We start from the raw sequence: 25,933 nt of genomic DNA on the forward strand, positions 1-25,933 counted from the left end.
AGACGGAGAGGCAGCCAGAGAGAGAGAGAGAGGGAAGCAGGCTCTCCGCTGAGCAGAGAGCCCGATGTGGGACTCGATCCCAGGACTCTGAGATCATGACCTGAGCCGAAGGCAGTGGCTTAACCCACTGAGCCACCCAGGCGCCCCACAGAGGTCTTTTTTAAAAGTAACTAGATAATAAATACTAAACGTCCTTAGGCCCCATAACATGGAGAGGAAATCCTGTCCTCTAAGGGTAACAATTTAAATCCCTTCAACATGTATCTGTTAAAATCCTATTACACAAAAACAAGAAAGTCTGAGAAAGTGTCACAGACAAGAGAAGCCCAAGGAGACATGATGACTAAATGTAATATAATATCCTGGATGGAATCCAGGACAAAAAAATGACATTAGATTTTTAAAAATGAAAGAAATATGAATAAAGTATGGGCCTTAATTAACAATACTGTATCAATATCAATTCATTAATTATGAAAAATATACCACACTGATGTCAGATAATAACAGGGAAAGTAGATATGAGGTATATGGGAATTCTCCATATTATCTTTGCAACTTATCTGTAATTCTAAATGATTCTAAAGGGACCTGGGTGGCTTAGTCGTTAAGCGTCTGCCTTCGGCTCAGGTCATGATCCTGGAATCAAGGCCCACATCGGGCTCCCTGCTCAGTGGGAAGCCTGCTTCTCCCTCTCCCACTCCTCCTGCTTGTGATCCCTCTCTCTCTGTGTCTCTGTCAAATAAATAAACAAAATCTTTTAAAAAATAAAATAAAAATAAATTATTCTAAAATAAATTTTATTTTTAAAAAATATTTTATTTATTTATTTGACAGACAGAGATCACAAGTAGGCAGAGAAGCAGGCAGAGAGAGAGAGGAGGAAGCAGGCTCCCTGTTGAGCAGAGAGCCCGATGCAGGACTCGATCCCAGGACCCTGGGATCATGACCTGAGCCGAAGGCAGAGGCTTTAACCCACTGAGCCACCCAGGTGCCCCAAAAATAAATTTTATTTTTAAAAAAGCTATTCTATGCCAACTACTGTGTTGAATATTAAAGGGAATATAAAGACAAAATGTAACAACATAAACAAACTTTGAAAATATTAAACTAAGTGAAAGAAGCCAGTTACAAAGAGCCAAATATTGTATGATTCCATTTATATGAAATACCTAGAGCAGGCAAATCTATAGAGAAAGAAAGTAGATTAGTGGTTGCCTAGAGCTAGAGGGTCTGAGGTGGTAGGGATGACAACTGAGGGATACGGATTTCCCTTTTGGGGTGATGAAATGTTCTAAAATTGATTATAGTGATGGATGTACACTGAGTGTGTATATACACACACACACATATATATAAATACATATACATATATATTTCTTCACTTGTTCAAACACATGACCCTGAGATCAAGAGTCACATGCTCTCCCATATTCTACTGAGCTAGCCCAGTGCCTCATACTCCGAATTTATTAAAAGTCACTGAATTGTATATTTTAAATGGATGAATTGTGTGGTATGTGAATTGTATCTCAATAAACCTGTTTAAAAAAAAATGTAAGCACAATCCTTGTCCTGCAGGAGTTTGAATGGCGGGAGATACAGGCACACTTCCGTATTAAACAGCTAAGCAATACCACAAGTATTATATGACTTAAGTCAAAATAGGTGGTATGAATAACAAGCACCTCCAGCAAGAAATTCAGGTGGAGATGGCCAGGAAAAATTCTTCTTCTGAGGTGATACAGACACTGAGAATCTGTTCAAAGTCATGAACGTTCTCCCCATACAAATACATATTAGCACAAATAAAAGTTTGCATACTACTTAGGGAGATTCACTGAAACTCTTCACATCACCCACATACCACTATGCTAAATTAAGAGCTCCTCAGAGACAAGAATCATGTATCCCTCTCAGGCACACTGCAGATATTCAATCAATGTTTGTTTTTGTAAACAAATAAATGATTAGAAAGCGAATGAATGATACCCATGGCTACCATTTATTAAGCCCCTACATCTATTTTGTTTGGTACTTACCATGTATCTAAATCATAATTCCCTTACAGAATATTATTATCCCACTTTACAGTTAAGAAATGGAGATTAAATAATTTGCCCAAAGTCAAACAGCCACTACCAAAACTAGCATGGGATCTCAGGATTCTCGGAATCTGAAGTCCCTAATTCCCCCCCTATTCTATACCCTCTCTCTCAAATGTGTTAGTGCTTAAGAAATCCAGGCAGGGGGCGCCTGTGTGGTTCAAGTCAGTTAAGAGACTGACATTTGGTTTCATTTCAGCTCAGGTCCGCACTTGGCACGGAGTCTGCCTGAGACTCTTTCTTTCCTTTGCCCTCTGCCCCTCCCCCCACCACACACTAGCTTGCTCTCCCTCTCTTCCTCTCTAAAATAAATTATAAACACACACACGTGTATGTGTATGTATACGCGTGTGCGTGTGTGTGTATACATACACATATATATATTCTGTTCACTCATCTTTCTTCTGTTTGTCTGTCATGTTTGTTAAATCTTAGCCCTGGAGAAACGAGAGTCCTCTGCTCTAACTCCAGGGAGGGGAAGTACTGGCCAGGGTATAATGGCACTGGCTGGAGCTCCTGACTCCCAGGGCTCCTTGTTGCCTTCACTGCCTTTCATGCTGACCATTTAGGTTAAGCATATTGTACTCATAATTTAAAAATCCTTTCGTATCTGATTTAATTGGACTGTTTAGGATCATCTATGTATTTTGCCCTTCCTTCCATCTATTCATATCCTTTCCAATCATCATGACCTCACATTCTCTAGGAGATTTCTCCTAAATTTGCTCAAACTGTTCCTTTCCCCTGCCCCGATTTTTTAAAAAGATTTATTTATTTATCTGAGATACAGGGCAGAGGGAGAGGGTCTGAGCCGAAACCAAGAGTCAGATGCTTAACTAACTCTGCCATCCAGGCACCCCCAGAATACATTCTTAAGTGGGTCACTTCATATAGAAGAGGAATTGAATGGGAAGAAAGATCTAGATGACACTGATTTTTTCCCTCACTTTAGTCACTCAGATTTCTGAGTCTCTACAAAAGCAAAGGATTTAATTATCTAAAAGCCAGGATTAAGGGTTGGCAATTTTCTGAAAGACATTCAAATTGTGGTGTGAACTCTCCCTTTCAGCTCTGGGAAATGTGCTTCCTCTCCCCTGCATGCTCGGCATTATTTATCAGAACAAAAGTAATCTATTTTGGGACTATATCCACAAATACCCGCTCCTCCCAGTCAGCAAATGAAGAGCGGCTATAGCTCTGCAGCAAATAGGAAGAGGAAGGCAGTGATGCTAGTGAATGAAGGAATGAATGGGGACACAGCTGCCGCAATGGGTTACCAAAATACTTGTGCCATGAGCTCTGGAGTCAAGAACAGGGGGACCGCACAGCTACCAAAGACTGAAGTCACCAAGCCAAATCTATACTGTATGAGTAGCTTCACACACCTGAGTCCCAGGTGAGTAGTGACAGTAGTGAGTCAGGGGACCATAAGGCAAGCAACTGAAAGCTGTTTTACAAGTATTAGCTGAGGGGTTCCTGGGTGGCTCAGTCAGTTAAGCAGCTGCCTTCAGCTCAGGTCATGATCCCAAGGTTCTGAAATCCAGTCCCGCATCTGGCTCCCTGCTCAGCAGAGAGTCTGCTTCTCCTTCTCCCTCTGCCTCTCCCCCATTGCTCATGCTCTCTCTCTCCCTCTCATGCTCTCTCTCAAATAAATAAATAAAATCTTTTAAAAAATTAAAAAGAAGAAAAAAGAAAACATTTAAAAAATAGCTATTAAGAGTACATTTGTGTATTAATACTTTTTTTTTTTTAAGATTTTATTTGAGGGGCGCCTGGGTGGCTCAGTGGGTTAAAGCCTCTGCCTTCGGCTCAGGTCATGATCTCAGGGTCCTGGGATCAAGCCCTGCATTGGGCTCTCTGCTCAGCGGGGAGCCTGCTTCCCCCTCTCTCTCTTCCTGCCTCTTTGCCTACTTGTGATCTCTCTCACTCTCTGTCAAATAAATAAATAAAATCTTAAAAAAAAAAAAAAAAAGATTTTATTTGAGAGACGCCTGGGTGGCTCAGTCGGTTAAGCCACTGCCTTTGGCTCAGGTCGTGATCCTAGGGTCCTGGAATTGAGTCCCGCATCCGGCTCCTTGCTCGGCGGGGATCCTGCTTCTCTCTCTGCCTCTGTCTGCCACTCTGCCTGCTTGTGTGCGCTCTCTCCTCTCTGTCTCTCTCTCTCTCTCTCTCTCTCTCTGACAAATAAATCAATAAATAAAATCTTTAAAAAAAAGAAAAATTTTATTTATTTGACAGACAGAGATTACAAGTAGGCAGAGAGGCAGGCAGAGGGGCGGCGTAAGCAGTCTCCCCGCTGAGCAGAGAGCCCAAAGTGGGCTGATGCTGGCTCAATCCCAGGACTCTGGGATCATGACCTAAGCCAAAGGCTGAGGCTTTAACCCACTGAATCACTCAGGCGCCCCTTTAATAAATATTTTAAACAGCAGTTACTGTCACTTATTGAGAACATCCTTTGTGATCACTTGACACATACTATTTCAGTTCCTCTTTATATCAATCCTCTCGTAGAGGCATAATTGAGATAACTGTCCCTATTTTACAGAGAAAAAAAAAAAAAAAACAGAGGCTTAGGAAAACTGCCTGAAGTTATAGGTTTGGCAAGAGGTGCCAAGAATTCAAACCCAAGGCTGACTGAATCCAAAGCCCATGTCTTCCATTCTAGCATACTACCTCTCACAGAGTAATACCAATTACTGAAATTCATATGCTAGTAACAAAAGCATCAATAATCCTACCATTTCTTGAGTAACTGCTATCTGCCAAACATCATTTCCTTTAATCCTCACAACCATTCTGTGAGGTAGGTTTTTTTTTTTTTTAAGATTTTTAAATTTATTTTATTTGACAGACAGAGACTACAAGTAGGCAGAGAGGCAGGCAGAGAGAGAGAGAGGAGGAAGCAGGCTCCCTGCTGAGCAGAGAGCCTGATGCGGAGCTCAATCCCAGGACCCCAGGGTCATGACCTGAGCCAAAGGCAGAGGCTTCAACCCACTGAGCCACCCAGGTGCCCCTGTGAGGTAGGTTTTTTGACCCCCATTTTATTGCAAGGAAACCAAAGCTCAGAAAGGTGAATTAATATGCCTTAAGCACACAGCTGGCTAGTGGTGTTTTAGCTGACCTTTCCTAAGTTCTTTCAAAACCACTTTTGTTCATAGTCTTTCCCAAGTCTCTTCTTAATATGTTTATTTGTTTATTTTTTTACAAGATTTTTATTTATTTGACAGAGAGAGTGAGAGAGTGTACAAGGAGGGAGAGCTGCAGAGGGAGAAAGAGTAGCAGACTCCACGCTGAGCAGAAAGCCTGAATCGGGGCTCCATCCCAGGACCCCGGGATCATGACCTGAGCTGAAGGCAGATGCTTAACCAAATGAGCCACCCAGGTGCCCCTTAATATGTTTAATATGTTGGGGTGCCTGGGTAGCTCAGTTATTAAGCGTCTGCCTTAGGCTCAGGTCATGAACCCAGAGTCCTGGGATCATACCCCGCATCAGGCTCCCTGTTCCACTGGAAGCCTGCTTCTCCCTCTCCCACTTCCCCTGCTTGTGTTTCCTCTCTCACTGTGTCTCTCTCTGTCAAATAAATAAATAAAATATTTTTTAAAAATATGTTTAATATGGTGACTGTCAGAGTTTGTCTTTGCACTGAGTTTTGATGGCACTTAGGAGCACAGGTTAAGGATTCATACAAACCTGGGTTTGAATATCAAACTTCCACATTCATATTTGTACGATCTTTGGCAAGTCCCTTAAGAAATACTTAGCCTCCCATACATATAATTAAATTTGTATGAAATGACCAGAACAAACAAATCAACACAGAAAGAAAGCAGATTAGTGGTTACATGGGGATGGGCAGGGGATGAATGAGGAATGACTGCTTATAGGTACAGGGTTTCTTTTGGGAGTGAAGAAAATGTTCTGGAATTAGACAGTGATGATAGCAGCACAACTTTGTGAACATACCAAAAACCACTGAATTGTCCATCTTAAATGGGTAAATATTATGGTATGTGAATTATATCCCAATTTTTAAAAAAAGAAAAAAAAAAGAAAGAAACATCTGGCCTTCTAGCATAACTGCTGGATTGTATTTCCAGGCCACAGATGAGCTTTGTTAAGCCTATATCCTACCTCCTTCCAGGGCTAAATTGTTTAGAAATACCCGTGGTTACCTAAAAGGTTAAGTCCAATCCCCGACCATTTCCCCAAGTCTCATTCACATATTTGTCTGCATATTGTCCCTTGATCCAAGCCCTGCTGCTTCTCTCCCTCCCAATTTCTTCTGAAACCTCTGGAACTTCAAATACGTTCTCATTTCAGGGCCTTTGCATATACTCTCTCTGTTTAAATTCTATCATTCTGGGGTGCCTGGGTGGCTCAGTGGGTTAAGCCGCTGCCTTCAGCTCAGGTCATGATCTCACGTTTCTGGGATCGAGTCCCGCATTGGGCTCTCTGCTCAGCAAAGAGCCTGCTTCCCTCTCTCTCTCTCTCTCTGCCTCCCTCTCTGTCTACTTGTGATCTCTCTCTCTGTCAAATAAATAAATAAATAAATAAATCTTTAAAAAAAAAATTCTATCATTCTTTAAGTCTTAGTCATGTAGCATCCTCAAGAAAACTTTCCTTACTGCTCAGATTTACTTGGATCCTGCTGTTGTACACTCACATAGCACCCAGAATACTTCTTTCGTGGCATTTATCATAATTAGTTAAGCAGTTAAATGTTTAATTAGCCTGTCTCTTTTGTTAAGAATACAAGCTTCATAAAGACAGGAAACTGCTATATCCCAACATCTACCATACTTTCTGGCACACTGTGGGTAGTCAGTAAATATCTGCTGATTGAATTAATAAATCCCTCCAAACCTCACTTCCTTATCTTTTTTTTTTTTTTTAAGATTTATTTATTTACTCTGGGTGGGGGCAGAGAGAGAGGGAGACAGAGAATCCCAAGCAGACTTCCCCCCCCAGTGTAGAGCCTGGTACAGGGCTCGATCCCACAATCCCTAGATCATGACCAGAGCCAAAACCAAGAGTCAGACACTCAATCAACTGAGCCACCCAGGTATCCCTCCTTACCTTTAAAGAGGTTATAAAAATATTTACCTCAGGGATGCCTGAGTGGCCCAGTCAGTTGGGTGTCTGCCTTCAGCTCAGGGCATGAACTTTTGTTCAGTCACTTATTCACTCAGTATATATCAGGTACTTACTTTAGGTCAAGTACACTGTAGGCTGGGTACATATACATATAAAGAAAATATAGGGGCGCCTGGGTGGCTCAGTGGGTTGGGCCTCTGCCTTCGGCTGTGGTCGTGATCTCAGGGTCCTGGGATCGAGCCCTGTATCCACCTCTCTGCTCAGCGGGGAGCCTGCTTCCTCCTCCCCTTTTGCCTGCCTCTCTGCCTACTTGTGATCTCTCTCTCTCTCTCTAATAAGTAAATAAAATCTTTTAAAATATATATAATGCATATATATATATATATATATATATATATATACACACAAACACACACAGCTACCTACCCTCAAATCTTTCTAGTGAAGACAGCAGATGTGCAAATTATTTATTACATTGCAATGTGAGATCAGGGTAATGGGCTGTATAGGAAAAGGAAGGATTGGCAACTTGGAAAGGTGAACGAAGGTTTTCATTCCGCATTTCACAGACGAGGAAAAGCAAGATTAACCAATTACAGAAACATAAAATACTCAAAAAAGGAAAAGCAGTGGGGTTTTAGGAGAGATAGAAACAACAGGCTCCAGTCTCAGCTCTATGGTTCACTCAACTGGCTGTTGTCCTATAAAAAATAAATAGCATTCAGGGGTGACTGGGTGGCTCAGATAGTGAAGCATCTGCCTTCAGCTCAGGTCATGATGGTCCTGGGATCGAGCCCCGCCTCAGGCTCTCTACTCTGCAGGAAGCCTATTCTCCCTCTCCCACTACCTCTAATTATATTCCCTCTCGCGCGCTCTCTCTCTCTCTGTCAAACAAATAAATAAATAAAATCTTTTTTAAAAAAGCATTCATTAATTCAGGCATTCAATAGGACATTTGAAAACCTACCATGTACCAGACACTGTGCCAGTAGCTTTCCATTTCATTTCCTGTGCCTGTGACAACCGAATGAAACTATGAAAATGAAAGCAGTACATAAACTGAAGAATACTACCAGTATTCCTGCATATACAGGCCTTCACACCTTACAAGTACTATTATTTACATTATCTTCTATAATTGTTACAACAATTCTAATGGTGGCATTATCATCTGCATTTTAAAATAAGAAACTGAAGCACAGAGAGGTCAAATAACCCATCGAAGGTGATATACATAGCAAGATATAGAACCCAGGTCTGATGCCAATTCCCTGGGTTTCTCTCCTTTTTTTTTTTAAATTTTATTTATTTATTTGAGGGAGAGAGAGGACACAAGCAGAAGGAACAGCAGAGGAAGAGGGAGAAGCAGGCTCCCCTTGGGACATGGGGCTCAACTCCAGGACCCCAGGACCATGACCTGAGCCAAAGGCAGACACCTAACTGACTGAGCCATCCAGACACACCCCTGGGTTTTGCTTATAAATGTAAAACATTAACACTTCCAGACAGGCTGAAGATGGTCACAAAGATGGTCACAAGACTACATATGATTAGATGCCAAGAGATAGTACCAGCTAGTTCAGAAAATAATTATTTTAGCCAGAGTAGTCAGAAAGGTTTTATGGAAAAGATGAGACCTGAGCTGGGTGTTCAAGGATTTAGGTAAGAAGGGTGAGGGTATTTCAAGTGAGACTAGCCAAAGCAGCAGGGCAGAGTAGAAGAATAAAATCAGTAACAAAGGCATCTGGAAGGTAGCAGTGGTATCAGACTTGGAGAGGCCCTATATGCCCTTTTATCTTTAGGTGATGCCCTAATGACAGATTTACATGGGCTCTCCTGGAGTCTAGAATGGTAGGAAACAGTATTCCTTGAAAACTTAGGCCTCTCTTTCAGCAGTCCTCAGAATCAAAGCAAATACAACAGGGCCACCAAACTGACCATCTTTAACAGTGGAATTTTGAAAACTTCCTGATTTTTTTTTAAATTATCCTTTTACCAGATCTGGCCAAATTCTCACAGTTAGACTAAAGTGAATATTAGTGAGTTGTTTTATAAAGATGTAAGGTTTGAGCCATTAAGGAAACAAGCCTAAAGACGTTTAGGGACCACCCCAAGATAACTAATGGTAGACCCATAAGCAGCAAAGATCATGCTGACCTATATATATCATGGACATAAAATTTCTACAAGGCTTAAAATAAAATTTTAATATAAACTGCTAAAAGTAAGTCATCATTCTGAGCAGCATTATACGACTAAAAGAACACAACTGAAATCTGTTAAGAGGGCAAGGAAAGACCAAGGAATGCATTTATCGTGATTCAGAGGGTTTTACTGCAGTCATTTAAGTAAGGTTTTGTAAGCAAAAATTTAGGTTATTTCCCTTTTTATATCGCCAAGTAGCCTCACATCCCAATCTGGTCACCAACTCAAAACGGTATACTTAGAAAAGACTCCTGAAGTGCAAAAATAAAATGACCTCGTCAAGGTCATTCAGATTATCAGAACTGATCGCGGTTTCGCGATTCCCACTGCGGAGCTCTTCTCCCTTCAGGCCAATGGGCTGCCAGGGTGGCTGGTGGAGGGGGCGTGGCCCACAGGCAAACGCCTCCGAGTGCGCCGGGAAAGGAGTGGAGGGAACACAACCCTTTGACTACAAGGCGCCGCGTGTGCTGCCGGGAGAGCCTATTCTCGCCGGTTTCTCATACCCGGATGTCTACACAGGCGGTGATAGCCTGGTTGCCACCTACGAGTTCTATTCTCCCCACCACCTCCGCCGCGGCCAGAGTGCTTGGAGCCTACGTTACCTTTCCCAGAGCTCCGTTCATCATCTGCTGTTGCGGCCGCTAACTGTAAGCTGAAAACCTGCCCAACCTGCAGCGATCCCCGGGCGTCTGAAAACACTGACGGAACGCCTCGACCGTGTCCAGTAACAATATGAGACCGAGAGTCACTCAATTCCCGCAGCACCTTGGTTCCGGTAGCTTCTGAAACTCAGAAGCTAGAAAAGTCCAGACTCCGCCTCGCTACAGCTTAAGTGTTAACTTCACTGCGGTTCGTCCCGGAGTAATTGCCACCTCTGTGTTGTGCCGAAGCTTTGCACACGATTCTGCTATGTCTTCCACCATACTGTGTATTAGTTGTTACTGTCTCTTTCACATATTTGATTGTGAGTTCCTCAAGGACTGAGATCCTGATGAATTCATGCCAGTGGCTAGCAGAAGACATGGAGAGTTCTGACTTCTAACCTTGACTTAAAAGCTGATTGACCCTAAGTGAGCTTTTCTGGCATTCAATTGTCTCATAATAATTGGTAATAACTACTTTCTATTGACTGACCATTACTTGCAATGCATTATCTCAGAGCAACCTGTAATTTATCCCTCACAAGCCTGCCAGAGAAATATTATCACTTGGTTTTACATATAAAGATATTCCGAGAGGTTAAGAGACTTGTCTGGGGCCAACCAACTGAAGCAGTTGAATTTCAAACTCAGTCTGCTTGATGCAGTGTTTTCCCTCTGACACACCCCTTCTATATGCGATAATAATGTCACTGCACTTTCAATTACTTACTTTACACACATTAACCATTTACTTAGCATGACTTTGTGCCAGTCCTTTGATTAAATCTTGGGAATACAGAGTTGAATAATACGTAGTCCCTGCCCTTAAGCGGCTCATAGAGAATTTCATCAAACTAAAGAGCTTCTGTGCAGCAAAGGAAACAATCAGAGTGAAGAGACAGCCTACAGAATGGAAGAAAACAGTTGCAAACCATACATCTTTTAAGGGGTTAATATCCAAAGTATATAAGTAATTCAACTCAATAGCAAGAAAACAAGTAACTTGATTTTAAAATGGGCAAAGAAAGGCATTTGCCACACGCAGATGGACCTAGAGGATATTATGCTAAGTTAAATTAGTTGGAAAGAGAAAGACAAATACCATATGATTTTACTTATCTGTGGTCTCTAAAAATCAAAAGACTCTTTTTTTTTAAATTTTATTTATTTATTTGACAGAGAGAAATCACAAGTAGATGGAGAGGCAGGCAGAGAGAGAGAGAGGGAAGCAGGCTCCCTGCTGAGCAGAGAGCCCGATGCGGGACTCGATCCCAGGACCCTGAGATCATGACCTGAGCCGAAGGCAGCGGCTTAACCCACTGAGCCACCCAGGCACCCTCAAAACAGACTCTTAAATTTGAAGAACAAATTGATGGTCCAGAGGAAAGATGGGTGGGGATAGGCGAAATAGGTGAAGGGTATTAAGAGATACAAATTGATGGTCGCCTGGGTGGCTCAGTGGGTTAAGCCGCTGCCTTCATCTCAGGTCATGATCTCAGGGTCCTGGGATCGAGTCCCACATCGGGCTCTCTGCTCAGCAGGGAGCCTGCTTCCCTCTCTCTCTCTCTGCCTGCCTCTCCATCTACTTGTGATTTCTCTCTGTCAAATAAATAAATAAAATCTTTAAAAAAAAGAGAGAGAGAGATACAAATTGAAGTTAAAAAATATGTCACAGAGGGATGCCTGGGTGGCTCAGTCAGTTAAGCATATGCCTTCCACTCAGGTCATGGTCCCAGGGTCCTATGATCGAATCCTGCATCTGGCTCCTTGTTCAGCAGGGACCCTTGCTTCTCCCTCTCCCTGTCATTCCCCCTGCTTGTGCTCTCTCTCTGTCAAATAAATAAATAAAATATTTTTTAAAAATTTTTAAACAAAATAAAATAGTTGGGACTCACTGAAGCAGGGTACAGATTGGTGGTTACCAGGCATTTGAGCAGGAGTTGAGAGCAGAATGGGGAAGTGTTGGTCAAAGGGTACAGAGTTCCAGCTATTCAGGATTAATTAATCTTAGAGATCAAAGCATGATGCCTACAACTAATAATACTGTATGGAATAATGAAAATATGCTAAGAGAATAAATTTAGGTGCTCTCGTCACAAAAGACAACTATATGAGGAAATGATATATTAACTAGCTTGACTGTAAGTAATCTTTTCACTATGTAGATGTATATCAAATCATCATATTGTATGCCTCAAATATATACAATTTTTAGGCAGCTGATAGAGATCAGTAGGGAAGCTAAGTCATAAACAAATAATTAGAAAGCAATGATGAGGGCACCTGGGTGGCTCAGTGGGTTAAAGCCTCTGCCTTTGGCTCAGGTCATGATCTCAGGGTCCTGGGATCGAGTCCTGCATCTGGCTCTCTGCTCAGCAGGGAGCCTGCTTCCTCCTCTCTCTCTGCCTACTTGTGATCTCTCTGTGTCAAATAAATAAATAAAATCTTTAAAAAAAAAAAGCAATAATGAATTCTAATTACAGAGATATACACATAAACTCTGTATATGAAAGGAGTACCTGGTCCCTTAAAGTCAACATCAAGTGAAATAACAAATCTGCAGTTGTTTTTATTGTTGGCATTATTATTATTTCTCCACTGTTTTGATGTTATTATTGTTGTTCTTAGCAAGGCAAAGACGTAAAACCTGGTAAATATAAATGGGGCTTCAGTGATAGGGAGTTTGCTTTATTGTCAGAAACCCTGTGGGATCTCATATCCTATTTGGGTGCCTCGGTGGGTGGCTCAGTAAGCTGAGGATCTAACTCTTGATTTCAGCTTGAGTCATGATCTTGGGGTTGTGAGATCAGCAGGCATCTGGCTCCTTTCTCGGTGAAGAGTCGGCTGGAGATGCTCCCTCTCCCTCTGCCCCTCCCCTGCTCTCTCTCAGAAATGAATAAATTGCTTTTTTTAAAAGCCATTATCCTACTTTTTTTTAAATCTATTTTTCCTATGATGAAATTCCAAGGTGCTACAAAGGAATATGTAGGAAAATCTATGTCCCCCAAAGGTAGTCCTTAACCCTTTGGGGGTTGTTAAGAGATTATCTAAAAAGACAAACTCAGGATTAAGTGATGCTCTTAGCATAATGCATTGTGCATGGTGGCCACTCAATAGAAAGTAGTTATTATCAGTTATTTTGAGGCAACTGAATGTTGGAGAGGCTCACTTAGAGTCAATCACCTTTTTTTTTTTTTTAAGTTTACTTACTTCTTTTAGTAATCTCTATACCCAATGTTGGGCTCAAACTCACAACCCCAAGATCAAGAGTCGCATGCTCTACCTACTGAGTCAGCCATGTGCCCCTCCATCAGCTTTTATATCAAGGTTAGAAGACAGATCTCCATGTCCTCTGCTATCCACTGAAATAAACTGATTTATCAGATAGGATCTTAGTCCTTGAGGAACTCACAATGAAATATGGGAAAGAGATACTAACAAATAACGAACACATAGTATAGTAGATGAAATGGCAGAATTGTGTGCAAAGTATTGAGACAACAAAGAGACAGCAATTAATTCTGCCTAGACAAATAACAGACATTTCATACCTCCACCACAGTGACTGGACTTTGCTTGCATGGGTATCTGAAAGCTGTTGAGATTTTAGAAGTGAATTTTTATTATTTTTTTTAAATAGAAAAAAAAAGTCTTTTGAGATCCTAGTTTGTGTCAGGTCAGATCCTTTCAGGTATAGAATTTCATTCAAACCTCCCCAATAACTGTGTGAAGCTGAGAATCACTCATTTCATAGATGAGGAACAGAGGCTGGAAGAAGTTACCTAGTTAACATAAGCCACACTGCAAATGATGACCTGTCTGATTTCAGTGCCTGTGCTCCGTCTGTTGCACAGAACTGCAACAATAGGTTTCCAAAAGGGCAGACTGGCTAGGCCAGGGAGTTTCCTTCCTTGCCTAGTCCAGGTAAATGCAACCTATGCAACCAGGTAAATGCAACCTGTAATGTAAGATACAAACCTATCTTTGTGTTGTTTATACGCTCTAAAGAGGGAGAAATCTGAGGGAAAGAGGGGTAAGAAGGAAGAAAAGGACAATTAGCAAAGCACAAGGATTCTCAAGCAACTAGAATACTTTAAAAGGTCAGGAATCTAGGACCCAAAAGGAAGGTGAAATGAGCATATGTAGATGTAAAGACACCATAGCAATATCCTTTAATGTGTCATAATGGATATTATTGTTGCCAAGCTCTGCCAATGATGTCATGTGTTATAAAGGAAGATAAGCTTACTGAGCTTCCCAGAAAGACACTTTCTTACAGATGTGGCCAGAAATCCTTGTATATCCATTATTCTGTAGTTTCTCTGGCATATTTTATCTCCAGCCATTAAAAACTAAGCCTTCCATGAAGAAATCAAAACAGCTCAACAAGGCCATCTTCCAGGTACCAAGGCCCCTGCTTTCTTGCTTTATCCTTTTTTATGGGCTTCCCAAGAGGATGTACCCTATTCATCTTTTTATCTCTGAGATCAAATTGAGGCCCATGGTAATATGCATCTGGTGAACTGAACTGAAAGCTTCCTATTCTTCTTTCTCTTTTGTCTCCTACCTCTACGATAGCATTGTCTCACATCCATTAGTGGCACAGTAGACATATAAGGATGGGAGAATGTGTAGAGAATATGGGCTCAGAGCCAACCCTGCTTCTGCCATTTACTCACTGCGTGATACTGAGAAAGAGACTAGTGAATGTTTGAGGGACTTCAAGTTTGACTGAAATGTATATATAGAGAAAAAAAAAGTGGTGAGAAAAGAGACCAGAGAGGCAGAATAGAGTCAAAGTGTTAAATTCCAGACCATAGGGTTGGGGAAGTTTTGATCAGTGAGGAACCTGTAAGGAGTAGAATAGTGGAGGAGAGAATGGAGCCCGGGAGTCTACGTAGAAGACCAGGGGACTCATTTAAGTGAGAAAGAGGAAGGCCCAAGTTAAGGGCCTGATAGAGATAAAGAAGAATCAATGTTAAGGAGGTATAATAGGCAAGATTTGATTAAATGGTTAGGACTGATTAGATGTGCATAGTAAAGAACATTTTGAGTTATAATATGAGAGGGGTCCTATAAATAGGTGGCAGATATGCCGGTTTCCCATTCTCCAAGCCAGGTCGCTGGAAGCTGCCCCTCTCTTTACTTCCTGGAAGGCCCTTGGGCCATCATCCTAGAATGAGAAATAGACTGAGGCTGCCCCAAATCCCTCCTGACCTCCCCAGTGGGAGAAATAGAAGAAAAAGTGCAGAGCATTTGAATGCCACCTGTAAAGGCTGCCTGAAGCAAGTCTTTTGTGTTTATATTCTGTTTAGTTTTGCCTTCATGATGAGTGGATATTAGAAGAGAGGGCTAAGGAAAAGAGAACTGAATAGTAAATTGTAAATAGTAAATAGTAAATTGTGATCATTTCACTTTAAAAATGGTTGACAAAGGGGCGCCTGGGTGGCTCAGTGGGTTAAAGTCTCTGCCTTCGGCTCAGGTCATGATCCCAGGGGTCCTGGGATCGAGCCCCGCATCGGGCTCTCTGTTCTGCAGGGAGCCCGCTTCCTCCTCTCTCTCTCTCTGCCTGCCTCTCTGCCTACTTGTGGTCTCTGTCTGTCAAATAAATAAATAAAATCTTTAAAAAAAAAAAAGGTTGACAAATCCCTCTCTCCCTCCCTCCAAAACATTCTTAATGCTGCCATGAGAGTAATATTTCTAAATACAAATATAACCATGTCACTTCCCTGCCCAAGAACATTTAATGCTCCCCCCACACTGACTATAGCGATAGTGTCCAACAGAACTTTCTACAAATACGGAAATGTTCTATATCTGCTCTGTCCAATATGGTAGCTACTAACAGCGTGTGATGTTTGAGCACTTGAACTGAAATGAGACTAGCACAATCTAGGAACTGGATTTTAATTTAATTTTAATTTTTATTTTAAAAATAGCCATATGTGGCTAGTGGCTCCCTATAGTAGCCTATAGGATCAAGTCCAAACTCCTGAATAAAACCACTGAGGGGTGCCTGGCTGGCTGTCAGAGGAGCATGAAACTCTTTTTTTTTTTTTTTTTGGAGCATGAAACTCTTGATCGCAGGGTTGTGCTTGAGCACAACCTTGGCTTGAGCCCCATTGGGTGTTGAGATTACTTAAAATAAATAAACACAACAACAACAACAGAAGACTAACAATGAGAAAAATCTTTAAAAAAAAATACTGAGATATTTACTCTCTACTCCTACCTACCTATTCAGCTTCATTTCCCACTCTTTTCAATACAAATATTAGTCCCAGTCAAAACAAACTTCTATAATTCTTTAATCATGACATAGTCCATCATATCTTCATTTCTCCCTGCCTTTGTACCTCATTTCTTTCTGCTGAAATGACCTTTCTTTACTTACTCACCTGGAAAATCCCAACTTCTCTTTCAAGACACAAGTCAAATATTACCTTTTATATTTAGCTCCTTGCATCCACTTCACAGAAATAGTGTGGTCTCTGTGGTCCCTCCACTGTGCTTACACAGCCCCCTTTTCATGCCCTCAATACAGGGTATCATAACTATTTGCTCACTTGTATATCTTGCCCACTAGATTGTGAGCATTTTTAAAGGAGTAATTTCTTTCACTTCAAAGATGGACCACAGATATTACTGTGTTTATTGTTTTGTACTTCTCAGACAACTTACATGAACATTATGCAATTTTAGCAAAGTTACATTAGGTAAGTTTTCTCACTTTATAGATAAAACCAAAGGGAAGAAGATAGGTGGCTTGCCTAAGCTTAAGCAACTTGCACAGGGCAAAAAACGGTAATGTATATTTCTAGCTCTGGATGTTCCGTCTGATAGTCAACAACACTAAAGCAAATTAGAGGTTCTGAGACCCTCCTATGGCCAATCCTAAATCTCAAACCAACATCTGGTGATCTGGCATTTACACAGTACACATGAATTTCGGCCACAAGCAACTTTACAGAGAAACTAACAGTGAAGTCAGCCTTTTTCCAGATAAGAATGGAAACTAAAGGCACTCAAACCTTGTAATTTTCCCCTCCCCGCTTCAGACAGATGTTTTTCAATATTCTCTTCATCTTTTTTTTAAGGTTTTAAAATTTTTTTAAGTTTTTTTTAAGTATTTTATTTATTTATTTATTTATTTTCTTTTTAAATTTTTTAAAGATTTTATTTATTCATTTGAAAGACAGAGATCACAAGTAGGCAGAGAGGCAGGCAGAGAGAGAGGAAGAAGCAGGCTCCCTGCTGAGCAGAGAGCCCGATGCAAGGCTCGATCCCAGGACCCTGGGATCATGACCTGAGCCGAAGGCAGAGGCTCCAACCCACTGAGCCACCCAGGCGCCCCTATTTATTTATTTGACAGAGAGATCACAAGTAGGCAGAGAGGCAGGCAGAGAGAGAGGGAGGAAGCAGGCTTGCCACCGAGCAGAGAGCCCAATGCGGGGCTCGATCCCAGGACCCTGAGATCATGACCCGAGCTGAAGGCAGAGGCTTTAACCCACTGAGTCACCCAGGCACCTCAAAATTTTATTTTTTTATTTGACAGAGAGATCACAAGTAGGCAGAGAGGCAGGCAGAGAGACTGGGGAGAAGCAGGCTCTCTGCTAAGCAGAGAGCCTGATGCTGGGCTCATTCCAGGACCCTGAGCTCATGACCTTAGCCAAAGGAAGACACTTAACCAACTGATCCAACCAGGCACCCGGAAGATTTTTTTTTTTTTTTAATTTTTAAGTAGTCTCTATACTCAACCCTGAGATCAAGAGTTAAGTGCTCTACCTACTGAGCCAGATAAGTGCCCCAACTTCATCTTATACATAGTCCTGAGCAGCGTATGCTTACAGGAATATTCTTCATTTTTCTTTGTATTCCAAAAAATTGGCACAGGTCATAGAACACGAGGCTCCAATAAATATTGAATGAAATAATGAATGAAAGAGTATTTAAAAGTTCTTAGAGGTAATTATGAAGTTTAGATTTCTCCAAGATCTTGCACCATCAAAAAAAGCCTGGAGGAACTTTACCTTTCTGGCTGTATTTTTACAAGTCAACCTTCTATAAAAGCTTTAAAAAAAAAACCAAAAAACTGATCCAGTCCACAGCACAACCACATCAGAGAAAGCCTTAGGGAAGAAGTGAGAACAAAGGGAGGTCCTTTTGAAGAATATGTTTGATCTCAGATTAAACTTCCCTTAAAGTAATAATTCTATGGTATCCTGTCATAAAAAGTTTCCCAAAAGTGCCAAATAGCTCTGGATTTATCGCTAAGGTAAAAATATATGCACTAAGTTACCTTCAATTGAAAACTATTTTAGCTTCAGTAGAACTTTTCTGCTTCTATTTTATGGTATCGTTTTGGTACAAAGAAAATCATGCTTACAAGAAAAAAAAAAAAAGATAAAAGACCAGAGGTGAAAGAGAGCTGGCTACCAAAAGAAAGCCAGAAAGGGATGATACTGACTCCACAGTCCATACTTTACCAGGAATTTCTGCTTGTGCAGGGTTGGGCCCAGAGAGTAGGGATTGCCTAACCCTGGAGAAAGGGAGAAAGAATGATGAAAGAGGCTGCAAGAGGGAAGCTCAAGTGGTTAGTGAGATCACAGAAGGCTGTTAGAAGGGAGGTTACAAAGAACCACTTACCAGGCAGCTAGGTGTGCAACTCAGTCAATCTTTCCATAAGCCCAGAACCTGTGTTCAGATTGCTCCACCCAGCCTCTAGCACAGGGGTATTGGGAAAGTACCTGCTCTACAAAGCTCCTCCAACACAGGGACACTGGAATACTTGGACACCTGGGAGGCTATCCTCCGCCACTCCCTTCTACAGCTTGCACCATTACTTGACATTAGAAAAACTTTTCTTATCGTGTAGGAAGAATCCTTTGTGTTGCTGCTATCCAAGCCCCAGATATCAAATGTATACTGGGGGAAAAAAGACAGAAAAAACATAATTTCATAATTTCACTCTACCAAGATACTCATAGCCTCTAATGTAATATTCCTGCTTGGCGTCTTGGGATTAGGAGACACAAGTGCAGACTTTATAAGATCATGATGTGGAGGCAGATTTTGAAATAAATTCCCCAGAAGAGAGCACTACCTTCTTGACCTACTGAAATAGGAATTTCTAACTTTCATTTTCTCCAACTAACCTCTCAATGTCTTTTTTAAAAAAGATTTTATTTATTTATTTGAGAGAGAGAGTATATATGAGTAGGGGGTGAAGGAGTGTAGGCAGAGGGACAAGCAAAATCCCCGCTGAGCAGGAGGCTCCATATCAGGACAAGGGATCATGACCTTATGCTTAACCAACTGAGCCACCCAGGTACCCCACCTCTCTATGTCTTTATTTGAATGCCTTATCATTTTTACCTCAACTTTCACAGTCTTCTACCTGAACTACTGTGCTGGCCTTCTAATCAAACCTTTAGCCTAATCCCCATTCTAGATCATTTCCAAAAGCAGTCTTCCTGAAGCACATATTATGGGGATTATGATTTTAAAAATAAAATAAATCAAATAAAGTAAAACCTTCCTTAACTACTTATGGCCCTCTAATTTTACAACACATTCCTTACCTTGGCATTCATTGCTCTCATGATCCATCTCCAATTTGCCATTCTAACCACTTTTCTCATATACCCATTGCTCCTACTGCACTGATAACTCTGTTCAATATATTTTTCTATACTGCAGACTAAATGTTCATATTTAAGATTACTTTTCTTTTCTTTTTTTAAAGATTTTACTTATTTATTTGACAGAGAGAGATCACAAGTAGGCAGAGAGGCAGGCAGAGAGAGAGGGAGAAGCAGGCTCCCTGATGAGCAGAGAGCCCAATGTGGGGCTTGATCCCAGGACCCTGAGATGATGACCTGAGCCCGAGGTAGAGGATTAACCCACTGAGCCACCCAGGCGCCCCAAGATTACTTTTCTATAGCAGCTATCATGAAAAGCAGAATTAGTTCTAGAGAGATTTGTTTAGAGACTTTTGATGCATTTTGCCAAACTTCATTTCAGAGGTACCAAATCCTGTTTTTGTCACATCTTCACAAGCATTGAATATTAATATATATGAAAACTAATTATAATTGAAGAAATTGTATATAGGGGCGCCTGGGTGGCTAAGTGGGTTAAGCCTCTGCCTTCAGCTCATGTCAGGATCTCAGGGTCCTGCAATTGAGCCCCACATCGGGCTCTCTGCTCAGCAGGGAGCCTGCTTCCTTCTCTCTCTCTCTGCCTGCCTCTCTGCCTACTTGTGATCTCTCTCTCTCTCTCTGTGTGTCAAATAAATAAATAAAATCTTTTAAAAAATTGTATATAAAAAAACTTTGTGAATAAAGAAAATGTAACATATATATGTGTGTGTGTTACATATAATTATAATATTCAGCCATTAAAAAAAGAAATCTTACCATTTGTGGTAACAGATTGACTATTCAGTGAAATCAGTCAGAGAAAGACAAATACTACATGATCTCACTTATACAGAGATCTTTTTTTTTTTTTAAACAAAGAATCTTAAAAAACAAAACATCTCCCCCAAAACCTCATAAATACAGAGAACAGTTTGGTAGTTGCCAGATGCCGGGGTGGGTAGGGGAATGGAAGAAATGGGTAAAGGTGGTCAAAAGGTACAAACTTCTAGTTACAAAATAAATAAGTCCTGGGGATGTAATATATAACCCAGTAACTATAGTTAATAATACTGTTTGTATATTTGGAAGTTGCTAAGAGAGTGTATCTTAAAAGTTCTAATCATAAGGAAAAACATTTATAATTATGTGTGGTGATGGATGTTAACTAAACTTATTGTGGTGATCATTTCACAATATATACATATATACTGAATCATTGTTATATACCTGAAACTAACATAATGTTATATAGCAGTTATATCTCAATAAAAATAAATCTTTGTGAATTAGTAGTTTGTAAATTCTGTTTTCTTTTTAGTATGGTTGAACCTTTCCCCTATCTTTTGTTATCCAATTATATTTCCTTTGTGAATGGCCAGTTCATGTCCGTTACCTCTTTATCCTTTGGGGTCTTAATACTTCTATTCCTGCAATCTCACCCTTTTATACACACTCCTACATTTCAGGAAGCAGCTTATGTTCAGGGAAAGAGCACCATTCTAAAGATCATGAAAAACTACTATTATGTAACATGGAGCAAGTAATTTCTTTTTTTTTTTTTAAAGATTTCATTTATTTATTTGACAGAGATTACAAGTAGGTAGAGAGGCAGGCAGAGAGAGAGTGGGAAGCTGGCTCCCTGCTGAGCAGAGAGCCCAGTACTCTGGGATCATGACCTGAGCCAAAAGCAGAGGCCTTAATCCACTCAGCCACCCAGATGCCCCTCATTTCTATTTTATACACCTCAAATTTGTACGCAAAACCATGTACCCAAATCTATAAAATGAGGGTGATGCAATAGAAGCTTCAAGATCAATGAAAAGTTCAAGTGAATGGGGCTACCCTCCCAAACTCCTAATTTCTGCTTTATCTAGAAGAGCTTCCTTTTACCCAGTCATATATGTATTATATACATGAAATATTTATATGAAATATAATATTCATATGAAACACACATATTTACATGAAATTGAAATATAATGTAGGGGCACCAGGTGGCTCAGTGGGTTAAAGCCTCCGCCTTCAGCTCAGGTCGTGATCCCAAGGTCCTGGGATCGAGCCCTGCATCGAGCTCTCTGCTCGGGAGGAAGCCTGCTTCCCTTCCTCTCTCTGCCTGCCTCTCTGCCTACTTGTGATCTCTGTCAAATAAATAAATAAAATATTTAAAACATTAAAAAAAGAAATATAATGTAATAAATACTACTTGTGATCTCTGTCAAATAAATAAATAAAATATTTAAAACATTAAAAAAAGAAATATAATGTAATAAATACACAAATTATATAAATATGTAATCTAAATATGTCTAAGTTACACATATAAATTCCTAAAGCCTTTCCATCTCTAATGGCCATGGATTCCTTTATTCGGCCATTAGATAGACTGTAACCAGTTAAAGAACAATTCTGTGGTTGTTATTTCCGTTCTACAGATGAAGAAACTAAGGCACAGTCCAAGTGAATAAATTATTCAAGCCTGGCTAAGAGGACCTTCCAACTCTGGATACTTCTATCTTCGCTGAAAGTTTAGATTTGTTTCTTCAGAATCCTTACCACTCCAAGATAAAATGATTCTGAGTTTCTCAAGACTATAATATTCTAGAAACTTAGGGCTGTAGAGTCTCTGAAAGCTCTAAAATCTTCTAACTCCTGTGTTACAACTCAAAAGGGAGGCTAAGGTTGTGGAAGAGCCAGCTCTTAGCTAGCTCCCCTCTACCTGCCCCATCTCTAACTGGCTATTCACTTCAAATTCCAAATGTTTAAATGACCATGGGGGAAATACGAAAATTATAGTTCATTCATTCATGGAATAGTTTATACTATGCATATAATTAAAATGACAAAGAAAAATACTTAGTATGTAACAAACAACAGATAACTTTATGCAACATTGTCTCAATTGTGTAAAAATACACAGTGAAAAAAAAAATGACAAATGGTGGGTAATCTTGATTGATTCTAGTTGGTGGAATACGTCATTTTTAAAAATTTTTATCCCAATCTTTTATATTATGTTTTATTTTTATAATAATATGTTTTATTTTTATAATAATATGTTTTATTTTTAAGTTCAAACGTGTGAGCCCACACCTGGAGCCATCAATTTGTCTCAGAGCTGGGATGAGGAGATGAGTCATCTTAAAAGGAGAGGGAGGGGACAGCTGGGCTTTGACTAGGGCTGCTTTTGAAGGGGAGGGACAAGCACTAGATAGGGTGAGGACAGATGAGCTCTGCTGGAGTTCAAACCGGAAGCGCTGACGGTGGCAACCTACCGGGCAAAATCCAGCCGCAAAAGCCCGGAATAACGTGGCAGCCGCAAATCGCCTTCAAGGCCAGCCAGATCCAAGCCACCCCCTCCGCCCTCTAGCCAACGCCCCGGCTAGTTCCCGCCTCCTGCCACTCCCCATTGGTCCGCTGAAGCTCATTGGTTTTCCTGGGGCCCGCCCCTTTGGGGGCGTGCGAGAGGTAGCTCGCTCCCTCCCCCACTTCCGCAGGGGCAGCCATGCTGAGAGTGGCAGGCGGGGAAGGGTGGGGCCGTTGGCTCTTTATACAGCCACCGCGGTATTCTTCCAGTGTTTCTTCGCCGCGCTGTATAGGGACGCAGTGGGGAGAGTCATTTACCACTTGGGAGCTGGGCCTTGTATGAAGTGCGGAGGTTTCCTGCACTGTCTCCAGTTCCCTGGAGGCCGGTGGACTTTATTTCTAGAGGTGATGTCATCACAAAACCTTTCCGAGGTCCTAATGCCCGCGGTTAGGATCTCAGAGCCATTGAAAATCAGAGATCCTTAGAAATAAGATGACCGTCATATTGTCCAAACTAAATAGCTCTGAGGCCCTAAGAGGATGCTATTAATAATTACGATTGGCACAACAGTCATAACTGTGGGCTGTTGTGTAACTTAAATAACCACCGTACTTGGAGATCACCTGGTCCCAGGCCCAGCTCTTTTTTTTTAATTGTGATAAAAGGTGGATAACAAAATTTTCCATTTTAACCACTTTCAGGTGTACAATACATTTCATTCACAATGTTGTTCAACCTTCACCATTATTTCCAAAAATATTCATCACCCTAAATGGAAATTACCCATTAAGTGATAACTTCCCATTACCCACTCCTATTAGCCCCGACACTGTTTATTCTGTTTTCTGTTTCTTTGAGTTTGCCTATTCTTGGTATTTCACATGTCCTAAGTGGAGCTACACATTTTTGTCCTTTTCTGTTTACCTTACCTTAGCATGATGTTTTCAAGTTTCATCTATGTCATACCTTATATCATACTCCATTCTGTTTTATGGCTGAATACATACATTGTATGGCTATACCACGTTTGTTTATTCATCAATTGATGGATGCTTGGGTTGTTTCCGCCTTTTGACTGTTGCAAATGCAACTATAAACACTTTCATTCAGTTATTTGACTCTGTGCTTTTTTTTTTTTAAGATTTTATTTATTTGACAGAGATCACAAGTAGGCAGAGAGGCAGCTAGAGAGAGGGGGAAGCAGGCTCCCTGCTGAGCAGAGAGCCTGATGCCAGTCTTGATCCCAGGACGCTGGGTTCATGACGTGAGCCAAAGGCAGAGGCTTTAACCCACTGAGCCACCCAGGCATCCCATAGCTCTGTGCTTTTAATTTTTTTTTCGTACATATATTTAGGAGTGGAATTCCTGGATCTTATGGTAATTCTGTGTTTTAACCTTTTGAGGAACTGCTGTGCTGTTTTCCATGATACCTGGACTATGTTATACTACCACCAGCAATGTATGAGGGTTCCAGTCTCCACATCTTCACAAACACTTGTTACTTTCCGTTTTTTGTCTTTAGTTTTTATGGCTATCCTGGTAGGTGTAAAATGGTATCTCATTGCAAGTTTTGGGTTGCATTTATCTATGACTAATGATGTTGAGCACATTTCCTTATGCTTGTTGGCTATTTTTGTACCTTTTCTGGAGAAATTTTTTTTTTAAAGATTTTATTTATTTGATAGAGAAAGATCACAAGTAGGCAAAGAGGCAGGCAGAGAGAGAGGAGGAAGCAGGCTCCCCGCTGAGCAGAGAGCCCGATGCGGGGCTCGATCCCAGGACCCTGAGATCATGCCCCTAGCCGAAGGCAGAGGCTTTAACCCACTGAGCCACCCAGGCGCCCCTCTGGAGAAATTTTCATTCACGTCCTTTGCCCATTTCTTGAACTGTTGAGCTGTAGGAGTTATTTATTTTTTTTAATTTTTAAAAATGTATTTATTATTGTTGTTATTGTTGTTGAAATGTATGTAAGACTTGTTTTTCTTTTTTTTTAAGAATTTATTTATTTATTTGACAGAGAGAGATCACAAGTAGGCAGAGAGGCAGGCAGAGAAAGAGAGGAGGAAGCAGGCTCCCCACAGAGCAGAGAGCCTGATGCGTGACTCGATCCCAGGAAGCTGGGATCATGACCTGAGCCGAAGGCAGTGGCTTAATCCACTGACCCACCCAGGCACCCGTATGTAAGACTTCTTTGTAAATTCTGGATATTAAACCCTTATTGGTTTATGGTTAACAAATATTTTCTCTCATTTTATGGATTGTCTTTTCACTCATTTTATAGTGTCCTTTGATGCACAACAAGTTTTTAATTTTAGTCCAATCCAATTTATCTGTTTTTTTCTTTTTTTGTCTGTGCTTTTGGTGTCATATTTAGGAAACTATTGCCAAATGCAAAGTCATATGGCCCATCTCATTTTACAGATGGCGAAATTGAAGTGTACAGGGGGGAAAGGCTGAGCACTCAAAATCACTGTAAGTTAGTAACGCCTGGGACTAAAATCGAAGTTCTATTCACAACCAGTGATAAGAGAAAACACACACTTTTTTTTTTTCAAAATTATTTATTTGACAGAGAGAGACACAGCAAGAGAGGGAACACAAGCAGGGGAGGTGGGAGAGGGAGAAGCAAGGTTTCCTGCCAAGCAGGGAGCCAATATGGGGCTTGGATCCCCAGGACCTTAGGATCAAGACCTGAGCCGAAGGCAGACGCTTAATGACTGAGCCACCCAGACACCCCAAGAAAACACACACTTCAAAAAAATCATAGAGTAGAGTTTTACCTTCAATAGTAAAATAATGTAATAGAATCTTTAGAATAACTTTGCTCCCAAACAGAAAAGGCTGTGTACATAGTTCAAACTATTATGCTAGGAGACAACTCTGATTGGATAATTTAGGGGTCAGTATTAAACAAAGGAAAGTTGATGTCTTTGATAAAGACA

At 40.8% G+C, this 25,933-nt stretch overlaps 1 protein-coding gene across 3 annotated transcripts in view; it reads right to left on the reverse strand.

The window, feature by feature from the left end:
• Window positions 1-23,020, reverse strand: part of MRPL48 (mitochondrial ribosomal protein L48) — a 68,513-nt gene extending 45,493 nt beyond the window's left edge. Inside the window, exon 1 of one of the 3 annotated variants that reach the window (XR_004289265.1) lies at window positions 10,008-10,409. Coding sequence is in view for 1 of the 3 variants with exons in the window: in XM_032358879.1 (XP_032214770.1) it covers window positions 10,008-10,031 (24 nt within the window). In the remaining 2 variants the exon portion in view is untranslated. Of the gene's footprint in view, window positions 1-10,007; window positions 10,410-22,959 lie in introns of those variants that run through there. The other 2 variants (XM_032358880.1, XM_032358879.1) reach the window with 2 other exon arrangements.
• Between the last annotated feature and the right edge of the window lie 2,913 nt (window positions 23,021-25,933).

This window comes from Mustela erminea, chromosome 9, assembly GCF_009829155.1.
Source record: "Mustela erminea isolate mMusErm1 chromosome 9, mMusErm1.Pri, whole genome shotgun sequence".
Taxonomy (NCBI): domain Eukaryota; kingdom Metazoa; phylum Chordata; class Mammalia; order Carnivora; family Mustelidae; genus Mustela; species Mustela erminea.